General features: G+C 49.6%; 4 protein-coding genes across 8 annotated transcripts in view; 2 read left to right on the top strand and 2 right to left on the bottom strand.

The window, feature by feature from the left end:
* Positions 1-100: 100 nt before the first annotated feature.
* On the top strand, positions 101-2,279 carry LOC122370927 (ribokinase-like; the record flags this gene model as incomplete). The annotated part of the gene is made up of 4 exons (XM_043346875.1): positions 101-265; positions 447-538; positions 905-1,093; positions 1,279-2,279. Coding segments are annotated over 4 exons (626 nt in total), but the record flags the coding sequence as incomplete, so codon positions are not given.
* A 380-nt stretch (positions 2,280-2,659) lies between these two features.
* LOC122370933 (AMP deaminase 2-like) lies at positions 2,660-13,897 on the bottom strand. 2 transcript variants are annotated; one of them, XM_043346886.1, is made up of 17 exons: positions 13,517-13,787; positions 12,963-13,092; positions 12,440-12,624; positions 12,048-12,172; positions 11,079-11,105; positions 8,558-8,693; positions 8,086-8,257; positions 7,532-7,733; positions 7,068-7,197; positions 5,952-6,146; positions 5,622-5,753; positions 5,306-5,469; positions 4,880-5,006; positions 4,588-4,751; positions 4,203-4,323; positions 3,750-3,959; positions 2,660-3,513 (listed from the first exon to the last, which is right to left on the bottom strand). In XM_043346886.1, the coding sequence occupies exons 1-17, from the start codon at positions 13,604-13,606 to the stop codon at positions 3,229-3,231; spliced, it is 2,595 nt and encodes an 864-aa protein (XP_043202821.1). In that variant the 5' UTR covers positions 13,607-13,787; the 3' UTR covers positions 2,660-3,228. The 2 variants fall into 2 exon arrangements, with proteins under 2 accessions (XP_043202821.1, XP_043202822.1); XM_043346887.1 differs by lacking the exon at positions 11,079-11,105 and having other exon boundaries at positions 13,517-13,897.
* Positions 13,898-15,018: 1,121 nt separating this feature from the next.
* LOC122370930 (dixin-like) overlaps positions 15,019-26,448 on the top strand; it is a 44,818-nt gene continuing 33,388 nt past the window's right edge. The window contains exons 1-2 of one of the 3 annotated variants that reach the window (XM_043346881.1): positions 15,019-15,199; positions 26,243-26,375. In XM_043346881.1, coding sequence (XP_043202816.1) covers positions 26,251-26,375 — 125 coding nt within the window. In that variant the 5' untranslated portion in view covers positions 15,019-15,199; positions 26,243-26,250. The remainder of the gene's footprint in view (positions 15,200-26,242; positions 26,376-26,448) is intronic. The other 2 variants (XM_043346878.1, XM_043346879.1) reach the window with 2 other exon arrangements.
* Positions 17,204-19,512, bottom strand: LOC122370931 (lysosomal acid glucosylceramidase-like). Of its 2 annotated transcripts, XM_043346883.1 has the most exons (2): positions 18,908-19,506; positions 17,204-18,856 (listed from the first exon to the last, which is right to left on the bottom strand). In XM_043346883.1, the coding sequence occupies exons 1-2, from the start codon at positions 19,491-19,493 to the stop codon at positions 17,952-17,954; spliced, it is 1,491 nt and encodes a 496-aa protein (XP_043202818.1). In that variant the 5' UTR covers positions 19,494-19,506; the 3' UTR covers positions 17,204-17,951. The 2 variants fall into 2 exon arrangements, with proteins under 2 accessions (XP_043202818.1, XP_043202817.1); XM_043346882.1 differs by having other exon boundaries at positions 17,204-19,512.

Genomic DNA, 26,448 nt, shown 5'->3' with positions numbered 1-26,448 from the left:
ATGCGATAATGTGAGCGTCACACTCGCCAACTCGACTTACACGTTCACCGTCCGGAGCCGCACCAGCACCGCTGGCTGACCATTGCCACTCTCGCCGCAGGTATGAACTCGATCGTGATTGTGGCCGGCGCCAACATGCTGCTCACTCCGGCTGACGTACAGGCGGCGGACGCGCTGTTCAACTCTGCGCGCGTGCTGCTCTGTCAGCTGGAGGTGCCGCTGGAGACCACGCTGGCGGCTCTGCGCGCCGGCCGTGCACACAATGGTCAGTGGGCTGAGTGGTCCGACCCGGCAGCCACTTTGTCATTCTCCCTTCTGCCTGCTCTGTTCTATTGCGCTTTTCTATTCCGCCTTTCGCCACAGTATTTAGGTACATTCGAGCCCTGTTTCCGATTGTTGTTTTTTCTGTTGGTTGAGACCGCAATTCATCTATTTTCCGTTTTCAGTGACTACCGTTGTGAACGCAGCGCCAGCCATGCCGGTCAAGGATAACGAGCTGTTTGAGCTTTCCGATATCTTCTGCGTCAACGAAACGGAGGTGTGCAAAATACCCTCTCATCACACTTTTGTTTGTTTGTTTGCCCACCTTGTTGTCTTGTCACGACTTGTGTTGTCGTTCTGTCTATCCAGTTTTGGATTGGCATCAAAATGCTCCTCTTATGTTATTTGAGTGTTTTTGGGCGTAATTTTCGGGAACAGTCGGTGGTACCGCCGTTTCTGACGCTGCGAACGGGCCACCTGACGTGGATCGGTATTGATATGTCGATCGGAAGCCTGTGGATCATCCACTGGTCTGTGGGCCATCACTGACGTGTAGACTGGCCACCTGGCGTATGAAGTGTGTACCGTTGTCCGTTACTGACCTGTATACCACCTTCTGACTCGTGAACGCCACTGTCGACAGGCCGAGGTAATGACCGACCTGCCGGTGACCTCTGTCGAGGAGGCAGAGCTCGCCGCCGCCGCGCTGCTGCGACGCGGCTGCCGCGCCGCTATCGTCACCCTGGGTGCGCAGGGCGCCGTGTACGCCGCAACTGGACGGCAGAGCGTGCACGTGGCCGCGCCGCCCGCCCAGGAGGTGGTGGACACGGTGGTAAGTACCAGACCGAGCCGCGCCATGGTGAACGAGCAGACCCCTCTCCCTTCACCCCACACACGCTCACACACTACACTGTGGGCAAATGTCGTGCTCATACACCTCGAGTTGGTGCATTAGTATTCTTAAGCATTGTGAACGGTCCCCTGCGTTGCGGTGTCCCTGATCGGTGCGTTTTTCAGGGCGCCGGAGACGCGTTCCTGGGCGCGCTCGGCTACATGCTGGCCTGTCTGCCGGGTCTGGCAGTCGAGGAGGCGGTGCGGCGCGCCTGTCACATCGCCACAGCCAGCGTGGCTCGGCCCGGCGCTCAGGTCAGCTTCCCTCGGCGGGACCAGCTGCCGGCTGAGCTGTTTCAGCTCTGAGCTGGGGCTGGCGGGTGACCAAGGGCCGCGGGGGCTGTAAGAAACGGCACGTCTGGGGCCCACGGGCAACGTAGATGTAGATCGCATGGGACCAGTGTAGTTTAGGATACGGGGTTACCTATTTGTTATTCATATGCTTACGGGCCGAATGATATTTGGGCACTTCATTTAATCGTGGGGAGCTTCAGTATCGCATTATCGCTGGTCATCAGTTACCAAAAGAGCCAGTAGTAAAGTTTGATATGATTTGAGTATCGAAGTGTTACTGAATGTTGTTATGAACCTGATGTGATGAGCCAGTGAAACTTTGTTCAGTTGATCTGTGATACTCTGGTAGCTTATATCGAATGATGGCGGGCTTCGACCTTTTGAATGTTGTTTTACCATTTGAGTTCGATTTAAAAACTTGCTGGTGCATCCAGATTCTCAGGACCACAACTTACCAAACGCCCAATCCGGTACATGTCTTGTGGAACAACACAAGCTGGCAGTACGGATTCACCCTTCTCTATATACGTTTGAGTCTTTGATAGCTCATGTAATCGCTTGTCATTTAGCGTTCATTCCATGATAGTCGTGCGGGTAGCACTAATTCCACGCTAAACGCTGCCTCCCCCAGAAGCGATGTTGCCTTGTTGATTGACGTTTGATCGAAATGATGGATCAATTGCATGCTCATTGGGAACGGCGCCTAGAGCTTATCAATTTGGGTCGCATCTGTTAGCACCATTCTGCATTTGATATTTTTAGTATATTATGCGCAATATCATGAAATATTAGTGTATCAATAATGAAGGAATTAAATATATGCCACCAAAATATTTTCCGTTTGTTACTAAGCTGCGATGAACTTTGCCGTGCATTTTTAAAGATCCCTGATTCTCGAGCAGACAGCCACTATCGTCGTGTGACGATTCTTTGTAGGCAAGATCCACCAGGTCCCTTCTTTCCTTCCATCCTTATCCCCGTTGTGATTACCCTGTCCCATGTGACGAACACTCACCTTTCAAGACACTGATGGAGGACATACCCGGCAGGGACCACCCTCTGGGGTGACGTTTTCAGTGGCTGGATAGCCTATCCGATCGGGACACTTTAAAACCGTGGGGATGGGCTGAGTGTAACTCTGGACACGGACGGACGTTGAGACATGTAGTTCGTGAGGCAGCTATTCGGCAGCTGTTATTACATAACATCTGAGTCGGTTCAGACCTTTGTATTCGTACATCTGCATGCGCGTAGTACCCTTATTTATAGTTTTGCGTATGCATGTTCGATGTTTGTCTCGTGTTTCTTGCCTCTTTCAGTACGATTGCCGCTTTTTAGCATATATGGGTAACTCCATTGCAATCCGTCATCGCGGTACAAAACGTGACTGAATATTGTCATCACTTGCAGGTTCGATCCGTGGAAGGGCGCTACATAGCTACAATCCAAACAATTACAGCATGGCGTCGAGTGTCCGTTACTTGCATGATTGACTAGTTGCCTTCCGCAGGAAGGGCGGGCTATGGACTACAGCACAGTCGTAGTGGGACGGTCGTATAATGTAAGCACTAGGTACCGTCCCGTAGCACCAACAAGGCATATTCTAGCGTGCCGTGCGACTTGGCTCTCCTTCAGTAGCCTTCACGCTACGGTCTCGGCTGGTTATCGGATTTCGGCGACTCTCAGAGCTCCGGTCTGCTGCGACCGTAGAGACACGATATCCCCGCCTTCCAGCGGCTGCTGACTGCGGCTGCCTATCGGCTCCACCGGCGACTGTCCTGCTCAGCGCTGCACGGCCGGCTCGGCGGCAGGCCGCGGCTGCGTCTGCTCCTCCACCGGGTCGGGCGTCACCTCCTGAAACACGGTGGCCAGCTCCTCGAGCAGCGTCTCGTAGCGGTACGACACCCGGATGTCGGGCAGGTTGGTGCGCGTCACGTCGTTCCCGGCCACACCCTCGCGTGTGTAGTTGGGCCCCAGCCAGTGCTGCTTGGTCTCGTGCGGGAAGCCCGACTGGAGCACCGAGTTGCGGCACAGCTCGGACATGTCGGTCGAGCTCAGCTTCCACACCTGCCGGCCGGAGGGTGATGTCAGAGGAGTCAGAAGATCTGGCGATGTGGTCGAGTGATCCAAAAGCCGGCGTCGTTATCGTGAGCATTCCACATCTCTACGGGCTCGCAAACGTGGCCGTTAACGCCTCTCATTTCAAGCAATGCGTGGGATGCGCGATCCCCTGTGTAAGAATATCACCTACATTCTACACTCTACGTGGTGAATCGCTCGAATGTGGGCGTCAGTGCTCTGACCTGGGCGGCGATGCTGAACTCCTCCATAAGCGGCTCCTTGGTGAAGTGAAACTGCAGCGGGTCGTCGGTGGACAGGCTGACGTTCAGACCTCGCGCCAGGTACTCGGGTAGCGGGTTACGGTGGTAGTTCAGGAACAGAGAGTTGTTGCTGAGCGGCGACATGGCCAGACCGATCTCTGCCAGGTAGTACAGATACTGGAGCACCGGTACCTGAGTGTATACGGACAGCTCAGTACGTGACCGATCATGGGCAGTTCAGTAGTAGACATTGACAGGGCCCGGACTGATCAGCATGTGACCGAAAATGGTTGTATACCAGCGGAAGAAAAAAAGATCAATATAATCCGAAACCAACACCGTGGAGGTATTGCTCACTTTCAGAAACACTTGTCTGGTTTGAGGTTGAGACATAGGCAGCTCAGAGCCCAACGACGCCTATATGACGCTGCTCACCTTGCGGAGCGCCAGGCCGTGGTTGATGGACTCAGCCATCATGAAGGCGCAGACCATGTGGTTGACGGCGCCGGCCTCGCCGCAGTGCGGACGGAACACGAATGTGTTCATGCCGCGCTCCCTGTGGGCAAGATCGGCAAGATATTGAAAACATTCGTGTGGCACGCAGCTATCTCTTGTCGGGAGTACAAGGGCGGATGCACCAGTGCTTAGAATAGCTAAGTCACGCTACTCCACGCAAATACAGCGAATGTTCGTCATCATCTAACCCTGAATCTATCATCCAAGACGCCTTGCTATCGCAGAACTATCAGCGATGCCATCTGCAACATTGATTCACAGAGATTTATGGGTGTGTTGTGAGGATCACTCCGCTCTCGCTCACTCGCGAAGTGCGTTGAGGGCGGTGAGGTTGGCGAACGTGTAGTAGATGTAGTAGGCGTAGGGCGGGTTCTCGGCTTGGGTCCAGTCCTCCGGCAGAGGGGCGTCCCGGTCAAACACAGTCATCTCCGGCTTGCTCTCGTCATCGACCGAGTCGAAACCAGCCACCTGCCAACAGGCGGAAGCTCACGCTTTGACGCAACACGCTAAGATTCGTACAAAATCAACAGCATAGCATGTTGACAAAGATCCGTCCTCAAGAGTCGCCAGCATGTAACATTGGACCGTATACGCACATGCGACAGGAAAAGGTGCAGTTCTGGGTGAGACTTCGGGTTGATGGACACCTCGAAGAGAGGCTTGAATATGTAGCTTATGATCTCGCCGAAGTTTTTCACCAGCTTGTTAGAGCGGTAGATGTCGCTGAAAAATAACAGTTGACGTCAAGCCCTCTCGAAGGTAAGAAGTCCGCAACTTGCGCCATCTCGACGTCCATTCCCCGTCATTGTCCGCCGTAGAGTCTCGGCACGTGGACGAGTTAGCAAACGTTATCGACGATCCAGGTATACGTTGCCTAGTTAGACAGTACAAGTAAACGTTGTGGACGTTGGCCACGCTCCTCACGTTAGTAAACGTTACTCACTAGAGCCTGGGGCACCTAGACAAGTCAGCAGCGTTTCTCACAGTACCGGCGCCTGGACAAGGCAGCGAGCGCTACTCACTAGAGCCTGGGCACCTGGACGAGCCAGCGGACGTTGTCCGAGTAGACGTTGTTGTGGACGGCCCACTTGGCCAGCTTGTCCCATTCGTCTTCCGAGCGGCCGTAGATGGAGAGTCTCAGCTCGGCCGACTGGTACTTGCTCTCCTCCAGGTCCGCGCACACCTCCTGAGGAAGGTCAAACAGTGGTCAGGAAAACATCCGTAGACTGGAAAGCGGACCGTCAACTGGTCATTTATCATATCCTGAGAGAAATTGAGTGAGTTATTTACTGTAAGTCTCTTTCGTGCAGTGTCTCACGTGCATACAATTACACATACCTTGATGATGTCGGCGAAGTACCTGCCGTTAATGTGGTTGTCCGTCTTCAGGAACACCTCTCGAAGTCGACTCTCACCCACCGGGTTGTACTTGGCGTTGAACTTGTCGAACCGGTGAAACGTATTCCGATCCTGTCGTCAAAAGATGCAGCGAAAGTTGCGTCAATGAATATTGAGTTGCGCAGTGCGCTTGTATCAATTTTACAACTCAAGTTTTGGTGCCCTGACCATTGATTTAGGGAAATATTTGTGGTAGTTCGCACCTCGCTTTCAGGAAGACTGAGAAGCTTGAGGACGTTAAAACAGCAAATCCAGTGACCAGTTCCTTACCGCATGGACGTCCAGCATATCGACGTTGAGCTCGTACGGCGTCAGGCCCAGGCTTTCGAACACTTCCTTGAGCGTCATCGCCTTGCCCTTGTTGACGCAGACGATCTCTTCGCTGTTTGTTTTTACCATTTTCTTGATGAAGCGCAGCAGATGTTTTTGGTTCATACAGCTCGACGCATGAATGTGCGTGTCCACCTGATGGACAGAGTCGTTACGGAGCGAGCGAAGCGAGCGTAGTCTTTCCTTAGATTAACGGAAATTTCTGAGTATGAGCGGCCGGCCGGCCGGCCGTGGTCACGCTTTTGCGAGGCTTATATCTCAGCAACCACTTGACCGATTTACACGCGGTAATTTTTGTAGGGTAGCTTCATTCCTTCTACCAAGTATTGGACTATTCCTGATGCATGTGGGTGACCCCTTATGCACGTGCCACGTGCAAAACGAAGAGGTGTCCGTTTTGTAATTGTTGCAATATCTCGGTAACTACTTGGCCGATTGCGCTGAAAGTTGGCATGTAGGTAGGCATCCACTAGGCACTGCATATCCATGTGCCAGAGTTGGGGCGCTGCTGCACGTGCGCACGTGCAGGGGTCGTTTCCAGATCTCGAGAACGGCTCGACCGATTGCGCTCAAATTTGGTACACAGTTAGGGACCGGTTAGTAGGGTGCCGTGCACAAGTCAATTGGGACCCATTTTGCACGTGCGCACGTGCAGGGTGCCGCTTCCAGATCTCGAGAACGGCTGGGCCGATTGTGCCCAAATTTGGCACATCGCTAGAGACCGGTTAGTAGGGTGCCGTGCACAAGTCAGTTGGAGGTACCCCCTCGCAATTTTGCACGTGCAAGGCCCACCCTCTCGCTCGCTCCGTTAGTCGCCCCAAAAGGCGTTATACTGGTTTCAATATTGCATTTTATACTTTATATTTGTAAATGTGTGAAAACCGTGATTACGGTATGCGTCATCTGGAACATCCCGAGGTATCGAATAGCGACGACATTTGATGGTTGGTTTGACTTCGTTAGCAGTGTGCCCGTTTAGTCAAAACTCAGATTGGAAAGGAATGATGGCTATTGTCCAAGACATCTGGAAGCATATAAAACCTTGACCTACATTACCTTGCGGACATTGTAAAAGTCCCTGTGGGGCACCGCCTTCTGCGCGGCCAACTCCCGGAGTTCGTTCAGCAGCACGTGTAGCTGGAACTTGGAGGTGAGATACGACAAGCGCCGGTAGCAGAATGACTTCCTGTGGAAATGGAGCGCCAGCCACCGTCGCGACGTAATGCTTACGGATCATAACGGTACGAACGTTTAGACGTGATAGGTACGTTTGATTTCGCTCAAAGTTGGACCGATTCGCACGATGACATACATACAAACAAGAACCGGGTGATTTAGTTTCTTAATTGGACTATTTTTACATTCCAAACCCGAGTTAACCCTTTATCGGGTTTGAGTCGACGTGAGACGTTAGTTTCCCGTTTGTCTCACGTAAATCGTGGATTGTTTTGTCAGAGCGAACTGTACACGTTAGTGACTTTCATGAGCCTACGGAAGCTCGATGTTATGCCGCTACTCACAGCGGTCCGTCCGCGATGATGGTGCACATAAACCGGAAGTCGTCGAAGAACTTGTCGATGTCCTGGTAGGCGTAGTCTCGCAGCGTCCCGTCGCTATTGTAGACGTGGTAGACCCCGCCGCTCATCCGGCACGTGTACTCGGCGGCGGGCGGGAACTCGACGGCCCACGGGTCGTCGGTGCCCGGCGCGTGCACAGAATGCTCTGCGGCAGCCGACGGGGACGGTACCCGCGGTCACCGGTGACCAGTATCGAACCGGTCACCGGTCACCGAGACTGCACATAGCAGTTACCGGTGATCAATACTACACTTTATACGGTCGTGTGCCTGAAATGATGATATGTGAGGCGAGATAAATATCCTTTCATACGAAATGCATGGTTCCTATCATGCCACTTTTCCATGAGCTGCAATGCAGAGATCACTGGGCTGCTCGGCTTTTGGAATGCTCTACCAACGCTCACCAGCGGCCGGAGCCTGTAGCTACATAGAGCTACATAGAGCTACTGTGGCGGTGGCCCATCTCCCCTCTCCACTTTTGACCACGTCTCTCACCGTGAACGTGCGTCTTCACTCCGTGCTGTTGTGTGGCGGTGGCCGGTACGGTGCGCAGAAATCGGGCCGCCGTGGCCGGGAACGACTGCTGTGACACGGACATATACTGTTCGCGGATGGCCAGTGCCCGCACCAGCATCTGAGAGGCGTTCTGGATGTCCTCAGTCGTTACCTGAAGAACAGCGGGAAACCTGGCTACGTCACAGGGACAACATAAAGCACACAGAACGAGAAGGAACAGTTAATGTCATGCATAAATGTAGGTTCATGAGATGATTTCAACATAACCCCTCGCAAATCAATCGGTAAAGGAAAATCAAGCTATTTAAATCAGTGCCGAAGGGCAACTCGTACCCTCGTACCCACCGGGAAACAAATTGAAATAGTGAGTGAACTGTAAAGAAGGAAACAAGGGAACAAGGACCGGAAAACGGGACGTCTCTACTTAGACTAGAGGACGTCTCCTACTCACCTCGATGGAGTCCTCTCCGGCGATGAGTACCCTCTGGAACTGCGGCACGTAGTCTCCCGGCTCGGTGGCGGCTTCCTCCTCCGCTTCCTGACCGGGCCGGTCGGCCCTCCGACTGGCCAGCTGGTCACTCAGCAGCCTACCGAAACACACGCAAACGTTGGGGATAGATGGGAGGCGGAGGATAAGATGGGATAAGGGGTAAGAGCCGATAGGGACAAAGGAAGTGGTGGCGGGTCGACGTGGGATGGAAGAGGTGACTGGTCGACGAGATAATGGGGGGGGGGGGGAGCAACAGTTGGCTAGGATGAGGACTGATGAGGTAACTCGTCGTTAGGATAGAGGGCCCGAAATAGGCTGATAGGCTTAGGCGAAGGTAGCCGGTCGATGTGATCAAGAAGCTGCAGCGGCTGTCAGCCTCCCCCTCCCACATGGCGGGTCTTCCGCTGTTGGTTACGGAGGGAGCCTGGTAGCACCCTGCCCCAGCCAGTCAAACACTCAGCCTCGTGGTGCACGAAACTATCGAGCTAAAAAAAAAAGAAACTGGCGATGTGAAAGGTGGAGTAGCATGCGCAATGACAGTGATTATAAACGTTTGAAATGCGCTGCTTCATTGTGTTTAAAACGACATAAATCGACTCAAGATTAGGAAACAGAGTTACCGTCCATGCCAACGGGACTGCGGTCAGCCGTCTACCAAACATGATCACATTCCAGAACGATGTTACTGATATTGCAATAATCCACAATCTAGTATCTACTATATGCATTATGCAAGCAAAACTATCAGGGTCGTCTTTACGTCTCACCGACATTGTATTCATTCATTTTAATTGCACCTGTTTTAGGCTGTCATGGCGTTATGCCGCGTAATGAAACCGTTCAAATGTAAATGTTTGGACAATGAAGTCATAACTGTTATGCCCACACACCTATTAATCAATATACGCGGTGCTGAAAAGTGACAGTGTTGTCGCCATGCTACGGTCGAAGCATTTGGTACTGCGATCGAGCCGTATGCACCATGAGCGATTCTCTTCTTAGCCCGCGCGGGGCTGGGGGGTAAATTTTACCCCCCCCCCCTCGCGAATTTTTGCAATATCTCAAAAACGGCGGCGCCAAACTTTCAGTAACTTTTCTTACATCAATTTGACACGTTCCCTGAAAATTTGAGCGAAATCTGTCGGAAAATTTTTGAGAAATTGACGTTTTAGTGACGTCATGTTCGCCATTTTCGCCTCAAAAACGGCAAAATTTCAAACGCCGCTAACATCTTCATTTTTAAGGGAATCAAGACGTAACAAAAAGGTTATACATAATTCTACTTTGTCTATCAAATGGCTATCTCGGTTTTTTGAAAATTTTGGATTTTGGCCCAAATTTTTTTTTTCAAAAAACTGACTTTTTTGGGAAAATAGTTATAAAATCCAAAATTTTGAGTGGATCGAAAAAAACGGAATATATGTCAGAGAAGTGGTCTATGTGCACCTACATACCAATTTTTAGAAGAATCGGTTCAAAAATGTGGGAGTTATTCAAAATTTTATGACGTCACGACACACAAAAATTTTGAAAATGAATTTTTTGGACGTTCTAGACCTCGTACGGAAACAAAAATAACACCATTCGATTCGCCGTGAAAAACTGCATCAGATAGACACCTTTTTAGGCCTTAACAACCAACTTCAAAATTTGACCTCACTTGACCTGACCTTGACCTGACCTCGACCTGAGATTCATCCAGAGGTGGTCCATATCACTTATTAAGTGTGCCTATTGAATTCTATGAGTAAAATGACCCATAAAACATGTGTCGCACATGCCCCTTTCTATATTTTGTTTTTGGTGACCTGACCTGACCTTGACCTTGACCTCTGAATGATATTGTATGTAACGAATATTGTCTTGGTAGCCTAAGAACACGTTTTGGGCAATCAGTCTCAGTCCATGACTCCATTCTTCGGCAACTACGGTGCAAGGCCGATACTGTAGAAACTTGCAATTTGTACCCTTGACCTGACCTTGACCTTGACCTCAAGCTTTAAATTAAGTACATGTTTTTAGTTGTTCGTGATGAGGTCTTTCGATTGGCGTTCGAATTTTCCAAATCGGACCATTAGTTCGGGAGATAACAGGGGGGGGGGTAAATTTACCCCCCCCCCCCAGCCCCGCGCGTACGGCTGGAGACCCCAGCCCCGCGCGGGTTAGCTTTCATTCTATATGTTATTGGCATGGTGAAAAGGATTATCTGTTTACATCTTCACTGCCTGAGTATTGGGTTTACTGCGTCAATCTAGACAATAATTTGTGTAATCATTCTTTTTGTTCCATTAGGTACCTAACCCACGATAAGCATTGAAAATGTTATTTTCAGAAAGCATGCGATGTCATGTAAGGATGTATGCATGCTTGGTCAGCTGCGAAATTTGCGAACTGCTTGGTCAGCTGAGATATGAAAAAATGAAATAAAAAAAAAAAACTATAATAGTCAGTAAACAGTACACCAAGCATAGCCTATACTTACTGCTCGGCCGGCCAGCAGCAAGGTTCTCTGCAAAGGCAATCAATGTCAGTCTCGAGTCTGGCAGAAATGCCGCTATGGCTGACCGTTCGTCACCCAGCCCTCGCATTCAGATCGGCACACCGCATGAGTCCTTCGACGACCGCATGATTGCTACGCAGCTATATGACTGTCGGTCATGTATCGATCAGAAACTCCACGAACACGGAACATGAAATGACAGCATTAACCTGATGACTTGCAATGCAGCTTGCAAGTGACGGGAGCAAGCCTTGGATAGTCTCGCACTTCTGAAGTACCGAAGCTACGTCCCTTAGAAATATTGCAAAGTCATGTCATATCAAACAGAAAAGACCTTTTTTTGAAAGTATCGAGGTGGAAACAGTAAGCGAGCGAAGTTGTCAGTTGACATGTAGTTCGTGCTGTCACATCGACCTCATACCGCAGGATCGAGTGTTACGACATGCTAAATCGTTCAGGGCGGGCCAACTTCCATATTCCACTTCACGTTTTGTCATCTGTGCCTACAGCTTTTTGATGCACTTTTATTCATACTGTGTTAGGGGACCGTCAAAATTGCGGACAGATCGCGGGTCTCACTGTGAGTCCAACGGGTAGGATTGACCGACTGAGTAAAGAAGGGAGACGCGGCCATATGGTCATCTGGCCGAACCTTCCGACGTTGCGGTGGCAGATTCAACCCAAGTTCCGATTGACCTCGCACTGGAAAACCGAACCAAGTGAAACATGCCTCCTATTTAAACAGACCGCATGTGCTTACAATAGGATGCATATTGCATAGCACAAATGCTATTTGTCTATTTATGCATGCATCTGTAATTGTTCGGACCTGGAAGTGGATGCCTCAATATGGGGACGGTAGGATGCTATTGAAATGAATGTCAGGCTCGAGACTGAGCTGAACTGGTAATCGGCACGGGATGACGGTGCCAACCTCCCACGGTCTCTCACCTTTCGCTGAGATGTTTCTGCATGGCCAGCTTGGTCTCGATCTGTTCGATCGGGTAGTAGGGGAGCTCGTACGGGGCCGAGTGCTCGTTGGGAGCCACCGAGCCAGACATGAGCGCCTTCACTACCTGTTTGGATCGTGAGGGGAAAAGGAGAGCCGTAAGAATACGAGTAGATAGACATGGGCACCTTCAACACACGTGGCATGACTAAGTGCCTTCATGAGGTCCACTTGCTCAGGGGAACAATAGGGTAAGAAGGAGAGAGACATCGGCTAGCGGTTACATTGGCTGTAAACGGTCACAAAAAGTGCATGATGCGTATGCCAGGAAAGGCACCGGCAGCCGGAACCGCCCGATGCAGGCGGACTGGTTGGGTCGGGTCGGCGCACTGACCGAGGCGTCTACGGCGGAGCGGGTCACCAGCTCGCTCAGGTCGCCCAGCGGAGAGCCGACCGTGTTTCGGCGGCTCCTCGACGGCCTGGCCATTCCTGCAGGCCGCGGCGACACGGAGCCGCCGCCCGAGGCCACGTTCGGCGAGGTCGGTCGGAACGGCTGCCCGGCCACCCCGGCCCCGTCACCTGCCAGAGCGGCGTCGACGTCAGATGGATGGATCGCGGGTCGTCACAGCACCGGGGACTTGGGTTTAAGATAGGATTCGTCATGGATTATTTTAGAAGCGCAAAGGCGCTATTTAACTTTCAACTTAGTTTTAACAGTTTTAATCATAAAAATAACAGCAACATAGCGATACGGTATAAAATATAATTGCAAAACAAAAAAAAAAACAAAGAAAAACAAGGCAATGTAAGGGAAATGAGCAATTTGTAAAATAGCAGTTCAGCGTTGCATATATTTATGCATATTTTGACAGCTGGAGCCCTGTCTCGGGTCCGTGGCTCGTCTGGAGCCGTCTCACCTGGGCCGGCTCGTGGCGGGATGACGACATGCAGGCCGCGTCGGGACGACATGCGGACCGAGTCGGCTGGGTCGTCCTCCTCCTGAAGGGTGCTGTCGACCACGCTGCTGAAGCGCTGCATGGCTCGTCTCTGCAGCGACACAGAACGTTGCTGGTTTGGTCAACTGCTTGGCTCACCTCACTGATTAGGGACACCTGTGCACCCAAGTGTGCAAAGGGTGACACGATGTCAACACTGCCCTACTGTTTCGAATATACGCGTGCTTAGTCTTCGCTGTCTAGCCGAGCCATCACCGCACTTTGCTGCGCACCTGACCGCCTCGGAGAGCGGCCGAGGGCAACTGGCGCAGCCTGCTTTGTGGTGGCCGGCTGAGCTCCCCTGCGTCAACAGTCGACCGGTCACTGCGCCACTGAAGGCTGGCCCTCAGCCAGCACTTCTCTGGCACCGGCTCCTCGCAGTCTGGTCACACGTCTATTTTAAATCTCAGACGAACTAAAACGCCCTGCTGGTATGTTCGAAAACAAACCGTAATGAAAGCACAAGCGGTACTCACCACGTCGAGATAGAAGAATAGTGAAATAAAGAAGATGATGATAATCCAAGACAGCATATCGAACGTGCTTCCGTCTGTAATCCATGGCATATTGGGTTTTAGCGATGCTAGTCATAGAAATTAAAATCAGATTTTATGTTACGGATATGGATAAAATGAAACAGCCATATTTACTTTACATCAAATTAATTAAATTTTGGCTAAGTGGCATCGAACCTGGCGCTACATTTTCACATGCTCGGGCGCTCGGCTTGGCTGGTTGCTATTTCTATGTAGAGGTCGGCTTAAAATACAAATGACAGGATGAAATGCCGATGATTCACGTGCTTTTTCTATCGTAGACTTGCGCAATTAACTATTGTCCGAATTCGTTACCTTTCTAAATCGATTAGGCTCGCGAACATAAGCCGATAAGCAATAACGCACATATGTATGGAAAATTGACTTTCGATACCTTCTGAACTCTGGTGACCTGCATTTGATATGAATAAAAAATAAATGAAGCAATGCTATCACAATTTCTTTTGATTTATCGGAACGCCGTTTGTCGATTGACGCCATGCGTAACCCAGTCACGAGTTTCTCAAGTACCTAAAGGTTTTGAACCGAACACATCTACCCGAACTTTAATTAATAGCAGTGTTTTCCGCGATAACTAATTTTCGGAGGTCTGCGATAACGATAAAACGATGAGAAAGGTTTGCGATAACGATAAACGATAAAAAATAAAAAATAAACAGCGATAGCGATGAAACGATAACGATAATTGTTTTAACAGCGATAACGAAACGATAAACAATACAACGATAGCAATAATTGTTTTTTAACAGCGATAACAAAAGCGATAAGAAATACAGCTTAGATAAGTGTACTTAAAGTTTATTTGCAGATCTATACACTTAGCGGATGGCAACAGGTTGCGCACACATACCTACTGTCGCGCGGCATACACTGTCGATCGTCTACCATTTGTCCATCATCTCGTTTTAGGTACATTTTATCGTTTATCGTTCATAATTTTTGTAACTTGCGATAAGTGGATGAGCGATAATTTTGAAAAATTTAGCGATAAACGATAACGATAACCTATTAATTTAACAGCGATAATTATCGTTTATCGTTTATCGCTCATGCTATCGCATGGGGAAACCACTGACCCCATGAATGTATTACAGCGTAAAACATATACGACACATATCTGTTTCCGCTGGATTAATCGACAAACTTGAATATGTCACCCACACTGCACAGTTTTATCGGTAGCTATCCCATGCAACGTTTCGTCATTGACGCGTGCAAGGTGCATCGTGCAATCCGTTCACGCCAGGCATTACATACAGGTCAAATGCGCTTTCTACCTTGCTTCCAACTTTTATCGCATCGTTTATTGACGGCTACTATCGACAAAAATCGCTCGGGTTACACTGATTTTGGACAGTGGCGCTCCGGGCCCCTCGGCGGTTGTCTGCGATTCGTGCCGGTAGATGGCGCTGGCCTGGTCCACTCGAGTGGTTCAGTGCGGTCGGGACGCACCTGTGCGCAGTGCCGCGGCGACCGGCGACGTGCGGGTGGTGGCGAGCGAGCGGCGAGCGGCGGACTGAGGCCGGTGGTGTGGTGATCGTGTGAGTGTGCTCCTCTGGTGTTGTTCGACCTCCCCAGCGGTAGCGTGGGTGTGACCCGCAGGTGAGTCTGAGTCCGTGACGGCGTGACATCAGTGGTACCTTTTCAGCTTTACTGCCCGGGCGGTAGGTATAAGCTAACGTGGAGAGGGAGCGGTCATGAGTTATATTTCTTTCCGATTGCGCCACGATAAATGCCGTAAATTTCATCTCACTAGGATTCTGTGAGCAGTCTGAAAAAGGAGCAAGGTATTTGCGTTTTAAACCAGCTCCATCCGGGCGAAACTCCCAACAAAAGGCACGTGGCCTTGTCACTGCCAAGTCGGTTGGAACTAGAGGTGGAAATGACTAACGTTTTCCAAAATCTTGACTAATGACTGACTAATGACTAATGACAATTTTGGTTGACTGACTTTTGACTGACTAAATTTTCGTCTCAAAAAGCTTGACTGACTATTGAATGACTAACGCTACTTTTCTTGATTTTGACTAATATTTGACTAAATTTCGGAATTTGCTAGCTCTGCGTAAATAAAAATTTGCCGATACGCTAAGAAATATAAACGATGACCAACACCATGTTTTATTTTAATGTTCGTTCCATTCAGCATTTCAGAGCATGTGACCTGTGATGTTTGACCACAATGAACGCAATCAGCAATGAACAAAGCAGTGCAATCAGCAGCTGGGGATGTTGGCCACTGGCGGATCCAGGGGGACATTTAGGACCATTGCCCCCCCCCCAAAGCCCGTTTGCCCCCCCCCCCCAAAAAGACCCGAGTTTTAATATTACGCCTATGGCGGCGCATGGAAAGAAAGGGGTCATTTCGACCATTTGCCCCCCCCCCCACAAAAAAAAAACGTCGGGCTGGATCCGCCAATGATGTTGGCCATGGTGGGCACTGGGCCAACGACATTCTATGCCTGGCTGAAACGAAAACTGTTAAAAGTACAGCCTGTGACCGTTTACAAGTTACTCATCAAAGCGCTTCTAGACGTCGGATCGACACCGGAAAAAAAAACACCAATCGATCCCAAAGTTTATCCCTAATCATTTTATGGCCAACGCAATGCGAAGCGGGCGCAAGATATGTCGGCCGTTACGACGCCTGGTTCGGGAGATAACAGGGGGAGGGGTAAAATTTACCCCCCCCCCCAGTCGGGCGCGTTCGGCGGCGACCCCAGTGGAGCGCGGGCTAAGTCACCTCACGAATTACGACAAATTAGTCGACTAATATGCAACAAAATCCTTGACTAATGACTGACTAATGACTAACAAATATTTTGGTTGACTGACTTTTGACTGACTAAAAAAGCGCTTGACTAACGTTAGTCGACTAATTTTTGACTAATGACTAATATTCATTTCCACCTCTAGTTGGAACAGCGTGAGAGTTCCGGACCCGGCTAGAGTTTCATAATCCTCACTATCTACGGGAATAGCAAAAGGGGCCTATAGTTAACTGATCCACTAAATCCGACAGAAGGCCCTCCTGAAAACGATCGATTTAATCGTTTAACCCTAAAACCGATCAATCACATCCTTCCCAAAATGTGGTCAAATTAAAGGTAAAAAGACAATTAAATCTGGTTCGTGGGCCTAAAATGTCCACGTTGCCTCAGATCCCAGACAATCACCCCGCTCATCCTCACTGAAAAAAAATAAGGCAGCAGAGCGCCATTTTAATGTTTTTATTGTATGCAATGAATTGCCGCATACTGGTATACTCGTACCTAAAGCTTTCATAAATTCATTACCGTCACAAAGTACCGTCCAAACTGTTGGGATTAAGTTTTTATGTCGTCGAATTTATCGGCACCGTGTTCTTCTCATCGAGATTCACCGAATCAACTATAATTTGACCTTTAATAAAGGCAACTAAAAAATTGACCAAAGCACGAGGGAGGTCATGACCAGACCGGAAAAGGTCATGTTACGTCCACTATCGCAGTCGATCCGTAGGTATGTGTTTTTACGCTCTATACAATATCTCTATCAAAAGTCATTGTCGTAAAACTGCTAGTTAACTTTCATGACCTAAAATGCCCTCGGAGGTCTATAAGGTTGGGTCATGGGTCCAATTTACCGATTAAATATTCAATACCTATTAACCTCTTAGACGATGTCGACGCGTTTAGAATGGTATTCGTAAAGAGTACCTACGTTTCATTTTATCCCATTTACTTATCATGGAGAGGTTGCAAAATTGACCTAACCTTAGGTCACACATTTTGAAAATACGCGACATATTGGCAAAAGTCAATGATTCAAAATAATTTATATTAGGACCAAAACGCGTTGACTAATTGACTTTTGCCATATATGTAAGTATGAGCTTAAACATGCGTGACATTCGTTTCGTACATTATGCACCCTTATCAATCCCTGGGAATCACAATGAAAATAAGTCCGTCAGCGCAGCTCTGACGAGCATGAAAACTTTAACTTTTGTCACGTGAAATTTTCACGCATGTGCAAAATAAAGAATGATACATCAAAGGTTTGTCATCTACTGGATAGCAATGTAAAAGCAGGCTGCCCATTTTAGTTTAACGCGTTAAAAGGAGATTTATGTTCCTTGCAAGGCGTGAATATCTATGGGCAAATAATGAATGCCCATCGATACGTTCACCATTGACCATAAGTTGTAGGTAGTGCTGGCATTTGTGGCTACCGTTAAGCTGATTACTGAAGAAATACCACAACTACCTACTGAGGTAACTCATTTCTGTATCATAACCGATAAAAGTCCACTCATATTGTCGTTAGAAAAATTGACGCCAAATTAAATGGCGTACAGTATACGGCTGGGCGCTTAGTCGGCAGTGGCGTACAGAACGGACGTCAGACTGCGGGCGGGCAGCGTCAGGCTGACGGAACCGCGAGTCGCGTCCGTGACGACCACCTGCTGCGCCTCCTCGGCCCTGTTGAGCAGCGTCACCACCGTCTGGCCGTCCGCACGCAGACCGACCACGCCCTTCAGACTGTCGGACGGATCCTCCATGGCGACGATGTCCGTACCGTGCGGCAGCAGCACCGAGAAGTGGCCCAGCGCGTAGTACATGGGCTGCTTGAAGAACTGGTCGCCGTGCGCGTCTATGATGATGGGCGAGTCCACATAATTACCGGCCCAGTTGGGTCCGCCCGTCATGTCGAGCGCGATGTTCCAATCGACCCAGCCGGTGACCCAGTTGTTTAGGTCGTCCAGGATGTCGGCGGCGTAGGTATCGGCGCGCGACCAGGCGCCCAGTGCCACCGTCTTCTCAAATATGGAGCCCTCGCAGGCCTCGGTGGCGATCAGCGGAACGTTCGGGTGCAGTTTGTGCGTGTCTGTGAGCAGCGAGGCCGGCGCGTCCCCGTCGCGGTACCAGTGCACGCCGATGGCATCCACGTACTGAGCGGCGTCGGCGTCGTCCAGGATCGTGTTCACCCAGTCCGGCAGCAGGATGCGCTGGTCGTCCAGGATGATGATCTTGGTGTCGGAGAAGTTGGCGTTGCCGCGGATGGTAGGTCCAAGGTTGTCGCGCACCCAGTCGCGCTGCATCTCGGGCGTCCAAGCCATGGTGTTCCAGAAGCCGTACGTGTTCAGTACGTTGGTCGGCTCGTTCTGCGTGGTGATCGCCTGGATCGGGATCCCGTTGGCCACGTACTCCTCCAGGAAGCGGACGATGTAGTCGGCCCGCAGCTGGTAGTACTCAGTCTTGAGGAAGCCTATGCCGATGAAGTCGTTGTTGGTCTTCATCCAGGCCGGCGCCGACCAGGCCGAGCCGAAGAGCTGCAGGTCGGGAGCGAGTTCCCGCGCCGCCAGGATGTGAGGGATCTTCAGGAGGAAGTCCTCTTCGGTAAGGGCGAACTGCTCGAGAGACTCATCGCCCGGGTTGTCGTCGTACGAGTAGGGTCGCTCGGAGAAGTCGGTGCCGGCGATCGGTACCCGACCCAGCTTGTAGCGGATACCCTCCTCGGCGAAATACGCGCGCAGCAGCTGATCCTGCACCTCCGGAGACAGGCTGTTGATGTTGACGCCGGCCGCGTCCGTGAACGCGCCGCCGAACCCGCTGACCTGCTGGCGGGTCTCTGCCTGCGGCACCCGGACACCGGTGACCCATTCCGGCGGGCACGCCTCCGGGCCGAACTGGGCGCTGGTCACGGCGAACCGGTCCCCACCGCGGGACGAGGTGACCACGAGCACATCAGCGCCGGACGGCGGCGTCAGCTCGGGAAACGTGTCGCAGTAGGTGGCGTTACACACGCACACCACGCTGTCCTCGTCAAAGGTGAGCGGCGAGCAGGGCAGCGCGGCGGCGCCGGCACTGAGCGCCAGCAGCGCGGCGGCCCAGAGCAGCAGCGCGCGGGACATGGTCGGAGCGGGGCGCGGGTGTGGCGGCGGCCTGGCCCGGACGCCGCCTTTTGTGACCGGCTCAGGTGGCGCGTTCCCAGGGGCTGGGTGGGCCGGCCCTTATCCCGCGAGTTGCTGGGGGGGGGCGTTAAACGCCCCCTTTTTTCGCCGCGATAGCATAAAAACGGCGCGCCGCAGGCGCGCCAAAATTTGGCTACCTGTACGGCATTGATTGAAGTATATTGTGACAAAGTTAAACAAAAAATCGGTCGGAAAATTTTGAGATATCGAGGTTTTAGTGACGTCATGACTTCTCAGTTTTCGACCAAAAACAGCGTATGTTCAAAAAATCATATAAAATCACAGAATAGACATACTGATACAGACATGTCGTAAACGCCATTAGACTGCCAATACCATGAACAATCAAATGGCTATCTTCGATTTTTGATTATCGTTCTGCATTGTCCAAAATCTTGAACTGAATCTTAGCAATTTCTCGTGACTACTTCACCACCATGATGCATGCATTTCTTAAATTGAACTTTTTGAACCAAATACGTACACATATGATAAAATGAATGTCACCATCGTGATCTACCCCCAAAATTACCCATTAAAATGTGTCACAGGCTGCGAATATCAGTTTTTATTTTCGGGGACCGGATATGTGCCTACCCGGTTGACCTGACCTTGACCCTGACCTGTGCTCGACTGACCCCTACATGGATCTGATACTCTTGTACTCTTGTAGGCCTTATATGAAGGATTGTGTACCGTTTTGACAGAGTTTATGACGAGAGGCGCCCATTGCGAAGTCCTGAAGTCCATGCTACTGAAAGCCCGATTTCAGGTGTTTGACCTGACCTTGACCCGACCTGTGACCTCAAAATTCAATTTTTAAAGTACTCATCTGAAGCGTCTCGTCGCGTTCTTTCGTTTGCCGCCTCGTGCGTTTCGCTGCGCCTATTGGTTCTCGAGTTATCGGCTGGGGGCGTTTAACGCCTTCCCCCCCCCCCCAGCAAACGGCGGGTGGCGAAATACCCAAGCAACTGCCGGGTTATAGGGGCTATCTGCTCGTGCGTCGTCGGCACAGAGCTCCGCCTGCAGATGTTCCCGCCACACGGCGCAGCCTTATGAATGCGCGGTCCGTCTATCGTGGCGCTGGCAGACGGTTTTTTATTATTGGGGACTAAAAGTGAACGTCACCATTGTGCAGCGATCTGACCCATGCCCAACTGACGCAAGTATGACGTGGATGGAGCTGTATCCTGGCTTTTACTCACTTGCAATGTCTCCTGACAAAGAGTTTTCTTTTTTCATTTTTACCGACAAACGGCCTCAAGACATTTGACTAGGATCTGGAAATAGCCGTGATGCATAACTTACACCTATGCTATGCTAACCCAACACATAAAAAGCATGAGTTATGTAACACGACTTATGAGGGAGATAGATAACTGTGTAGGTATCGCTGGTAAAATGACAGCTGCCAGGTCTCACCATTGCAATACAGAACTAAGAATGTAGCGGAATTCTTCCATGTCTTCATGCCGGAAAGACATTACAGTTTTCAGGGACGGGGGAATCGGTCGCTTTACGAAAAGGTTGCGTACCACGAGTAACTCCGACATATCAGCGCTCTTTCCTTCGTAAAATCAAATCAAGTTCCCGTTTCTCCTTTACTCCTTTATCAGTGAAAATCCGCGAGTGGATCCGTCAACTAATTCATCCACTGCAGCTATTGTTCCAACGGACAAAAATAGTGAACTAGATGTTGTTCGCCAGGAGTTTATCCGAGCGTCGGTTATTCCCGCATTACTGTATGCCTGGTCTATTCAAATACATTAGCCAGAGGGGTGTGGTAATAACTGGTGTAAGCAAATTGACCACGGTCAAAAATGCATTACCAGAATGCACTTAAGCCAACATTTTGGGATGTTCTCGTTCCTAAGTCGGCTAAGAGCTTCGGTCCAGAAAATAAATTTATCGTTGGCATCGTTGGCATACAGTAAAATACATACCAAACTCGGCCGGTGATAAATTTTCAAGACCTCAGTCCTTACTGATTTTTGAACTCGGCCTTCGGCCTCGTTCAAAAATCCAGTAAGGACCTCGGTCTTGAAAATTTATTTACACCGGCCTCGTTCAGTATTATATATTACTGTATGCCTGGCCTATTCAAATACATTAGCCAGAGGGGTGTGGTAATAACTGGTGTAAGCAAATTGACCACGGTCAAAAACGAATTACCAAGTCAACATTTTGGGATGGCCTCGTTCAAAAAACGGCTAAGAGCTTCGGTCTACATAGACAATTATTTTATCGTTGGCATACAGTAAAATACATACCAAACTCGGCCGGTGATAAATTTTCAAGACCTCAGTCCTTACTGATTTTTGAACTCGGCCTTCGGCCTCGTTCAAAAATTCAGTAAGGACCTCGGTCTTGAAAATTTATTTACACCGGCCTCGTTCAGTATTATATAATACCGCTGGCCCATTAGCAGCCTGCACTCCGCCGCGGTCACGGAGCATGGCTCTCATTCCAGCTCATCGGTCACTCGGTTTCCGGACGTTGCGAACTACACAAACCAGGTTAGTGTGCGTTTTTATGTTGTATATGAGTAAGGGACTGAGCAACTTCGGTGACATTTTTTGCTGGAGAGCGTAAGAACAAGTACCAGATGGAATTTGCTTTTGGAGGGAGTGAAGGAACGGGCAACAAAGTGTCATTTTTTTAGCCCGGTGCATACACAATACGAGTATATGCTTAGGACCAAAAGTGCTCAACAAAAGTGATCGCTATAGTTAAAGGGACCCTCCCACCTTAACATTAGATTTGAGTTGAGATAGCCAAAATGGGGTCCCTGGCTCACAATTACCGGTTTCGGCACTCACAACATCGAGAAATGCCTTAAATCGGAAATATTGAATTTCAAAATTGCAGCATTTTGATTCAGAGGGGCTAATGCTTAGGAATACCCCTCTGAATGTGTGACGTCAGCGCAGATATCTAACGATTTTTAAATGTTTGACTAAAACGTTTTGTAGCACGCGGTGGTATATGCTATTTGCGCGCAACATCTGCCGCAAACGCCGCACTTCTAAAATAAAGTCGCTAGAAACAGCGGAGATCCCAAAAAAGTAAACAAAAGTAAAAGTCAAATATCTTGAAAACCGGTGAATATTTTTCGGTGAAATTTGGTAGATATTCGTTTTCGCTCTTTCTGAACCGAGCGACATCACTTTCATGCCAATTCATAAACTTTTTTAAAGGTGGGAGCCGGGAGGGTCCCTTTAATAACTACTCTCCTACTGCCACGGTGTTGTACTCACGCCCCATGAGAACGGCCGCACCACCGCGAACAGCTTACTGCCCGGCTTCGGAGGCGGCATCAGAATGGCAGAGGGCTCCTCGTAAAAGGGGATGGTGAAGTCGATGCCCTCCTCGCGGACCTGGCTGATGGCGAAGCCAGCTACGCCCAGATTCACCTCCTGGAAACACACGCCGGATCGGATCAGACTGCGGGCGATTTTTGCCAGATTTACGCCGATCTAGCTCTTGATATATTTTATTAGCATAATAGAAAATTTCATATGTTTCATAATCATATGTACCTATCATAATCATAATACATATGATTTGAGTCAATACGAATTTGCTTCGCATGACACATTTACTGATTACTCTTAGTTCGGGTATCACATTCCATATAGAGACATATCTACTCGTACTCACATTTGAACACATTTATATCCCATGAAATATCGATAAGATTCACTGTTTGCCGAGTTCATTGTTGTTTATTTACCTACCTATCAGCATCGACCTCTAAGACATGAAACAGGCGACACGGAGCTGGATCTAAGGTCTGACGGTATACCGGTGCAAAAAGGGAATCCTAAACAAATAGTCCGCTATAGTTAGGTACACCTGACATCATACATTCCGACTATCACCGCAAAATCTACTGGCACATCCAGTCATGAAAGCTGTTACTACTCGTATATTGACAAAGCCGGCCCTGTGGCTGCCGCGCGCACGGAATGGCGGCAATGTAGGAGCCAGATTTAAAGTATGTACATACAGTCTGTCTTGAAAGTACCGCACCAAGAACATCCATCAAGCCTGAATGAGGAAGGGAAGGGCCTGCTATAATTTGAAAGTCACCGAACCAATTGACCTGGGAATGGACGAGGATGTCAACTGCTTCGGTGACTCAAATTTAGCAAGCCCTTCTCGGTCAGGCTTGATGGATCCACCGTTACTTTGCGCGGTACTTTTAAGACAGACTGCGTCACACCAATGTAAACACCACACAAGAATCAAACACTCCGAACCAAATGAGCATTTTGATTCGAAGTGGTTTAGTTATTTTTAATGTTTCTACTGTCTACCAATTGAACCCGTGAAAGTCTCGCACCTGTGATAAATGGCAGGAGCTGCCTCTTGTGTGCCCTGGGAGCAGCATGGTGTACCAAATTTATCGGTACATCTCATTAACATCCCCCACGCTACCGTTTCATAAGCGTGCTGCGTGGTGATCATAAAGACAATTAATAGAATTGCATGCGTATAAAATAAAAGTAAACATAGCGTTTGTCGATATAAACTCACGGATCTGTTAACCATGCCGACCATGCCATTCCATGTTTTGTTTTCCAGCCGCTTTCCCCAGTTGCCGCCGAACGGTAGCCGCAGCTCCGTCCTGCAAGGGAGTCAGAGGGCAGGATAATAGGTAACACATTGATTTGGTGTCTGTCCAGTCCCCCCCGTCCCTGAACAGCTGTGACTTGTGAGGTTCTATGTAGGCGGTGTCTAAAAACCAAATCACATCACCAAAGCGAGACGGTTCACGTCACCAAAGTGAGACGGTTAAATGCGCCTTTTCATCGTCAGACGTATGCAAAGAATGAAACGTCTAATATTGTTGTAAGCATTGTATGCACAGGTAAAAACTTCACATGAATTACTAACTAGTAACCAGTATCACCATTCCCAGCTTGGAATGGATGCGCTCTTACCTAAAACCGCACTTTTCCTTTTATAGGGCATTCAGCATCTCAAAGCAGAACCCGTGTGCGTCTAGTATTGTCTTCCCGTCTGTGGCCATCTTCAGGATAATAAACGGCGGCCTCTGGAAACAAACAAAATATTTTGTAGAGAAAAGAGCCTGGACGACACTAACTTTATTTATACGAGCAGATATGTTTTTATTTTAGACGGATACATCTGATGCCAGACTGGCATGCCACTGGATCCAGAGAGGATTTTTTGGGGGCATTTGCCTCTCTTAATTAAACAAACGTGCCAGAGAGAGGTCATTTGGGCCCCACTGTGGCAAAGGGAACGGGGCTTATCAACTAAAATTCGGCTACCTGGCCTTCTTGCTTTGGCATGTGTATCGTTTCTTTCCAACCTTGTTGCATTGAGTCCGATGAATATCGGCTTCTTTTCACATGAGTTAGGTTTCGTGCTTTCCTCTGATACGGTTTTCAATTCAACTGAACTTGTTTATTGCTTTGGTGCTGCTGAGTACTGCTTGACGCTTGTTGCGAACTTATCTCTCCCTATGCATCCATCATGGTGTATACAAATGCATATCTGACTATCTCATTGTTTACAGTGCCTGCGGTTTACCTTGTTCTTGGTCTGTGTGCCTTCCATCACGCACATCTCTCGAGAGATGACCGATAGGCGTAATCTGAAGCACCAACCGTGCAGGTGAAATTTGCATTCGTCGAACATTGAAACAACACGTACCTCTATGTGAACTTTATTCGAAAGCTAAGGCATTTAAAAGCACAGTGCGCTAATTAACATAACTAACTGACTAACGCGCTTCCTTTAGACTAGGAAGAAGGCGCGTTAGCTACTCTCCTTCGGCTGCACCCACTAATTGCTCATGACAGCGTCACGTACCACTGCCACCCGCCCCAAACACCGCCCGCTTCCCATCCGGCCTCCGGTGGCTGCGGCTGCCCACGCACCTGCCGGGCCGACGATTACCGAGGGTGAGGTGAGTGGTCCGCCCGAGACGGCCCGGCCCGGCCCGCGGCCACGCCGGACGGAGACGGCGGTCGGTTGATGGCGGGCGCAGGCCATCAGGCGCCACGCACCGACGCCCGCAGACAGAGCGGCGAGACGGGAGCTCGGGAGGCGCTTGAACCGGCGAGACGGGAGCTCGGGAGGCGGCTGACCCGCAGGGACGAGACGAGAGCTCGAGCGACAGTGGCGGACACGACTGGGTGGGAGCTTGGGCGACAGAGGCGGACCCGCCGGGACGGCAGCTCGGGAGACGGTTGACCCGACGGGACGGTGGCGCAGACGAAACGGTCGAGACGGGAGCTCGGGTAACAGGGGTACTGCCGAGAAGGTTGCGTGGGCGAGAGCGTATCGTCTGAAACGGTGACAGGCGACGGTGGACCCACGACACATTAGCGGACCGGGGACGGCGGTGCACTTCGTACATGATTTCAAACCCGAGGGTCTAAAACAGACAGTTTAATACAAGATTTGCTTTTAATTAAAACATGGAAAAAGAAAAAGTCAAGCGGATTGACCAGAAATCTGAGCATCAACTTAACTTAGGCATTTGTTTATGCGCGTATTTTTTTCTAACCTATTGCTTAGCTGCCTAGCTCTTATTCGCTCCGATTTTGTGACGTGTTGCAGTCTGTACCGTTTGAGCAAATAACTTATAGACGACAAATTGTCTGTGCATTTTAATCGTCACAGACCTGAAATAAAATGCATTTGTTTTACAGCTACCGTGATGTTTAAATGGAAAATCACTGCCAGGAAAGCATTAAAACAAGAAAAACAACAAGAGCTTAACAACAAAAACTTCCGAAGCAACGCAAAGAAGAAAGCAGAAAAAGAAGTGGAAAACCACAACAGGTAAACGTACATTTTCACGAAGCAATCTTACCCCTTCCCTAGAAATTTCATGACCCTGACCCAAACGACCCGT

This window comes from Amphibalanus amphitrite, unplaced genomic scaffold (assembly GCF_019059575.1).
Source record: "Amphibalanus amphitrite isolate SeventyFive unplaced genomic scaffold, NRLGWU_Aamphi_draft 001185F_arrow, whole genome shotgun sequence".
In the NCBI taxonomy this organism is placed as follows: Eukaryota; Metazoa; Arthropoda; class Thecostraca; order Balanomorpha; family Balanidae; genus Amphibalanus; species Amphibalanus amphitrite.
The sequence above is the reverse complement of the archived record's forward strand: the minus strand, read 5'-3'. Positions and strand labels throughout refer to the sequence as shown.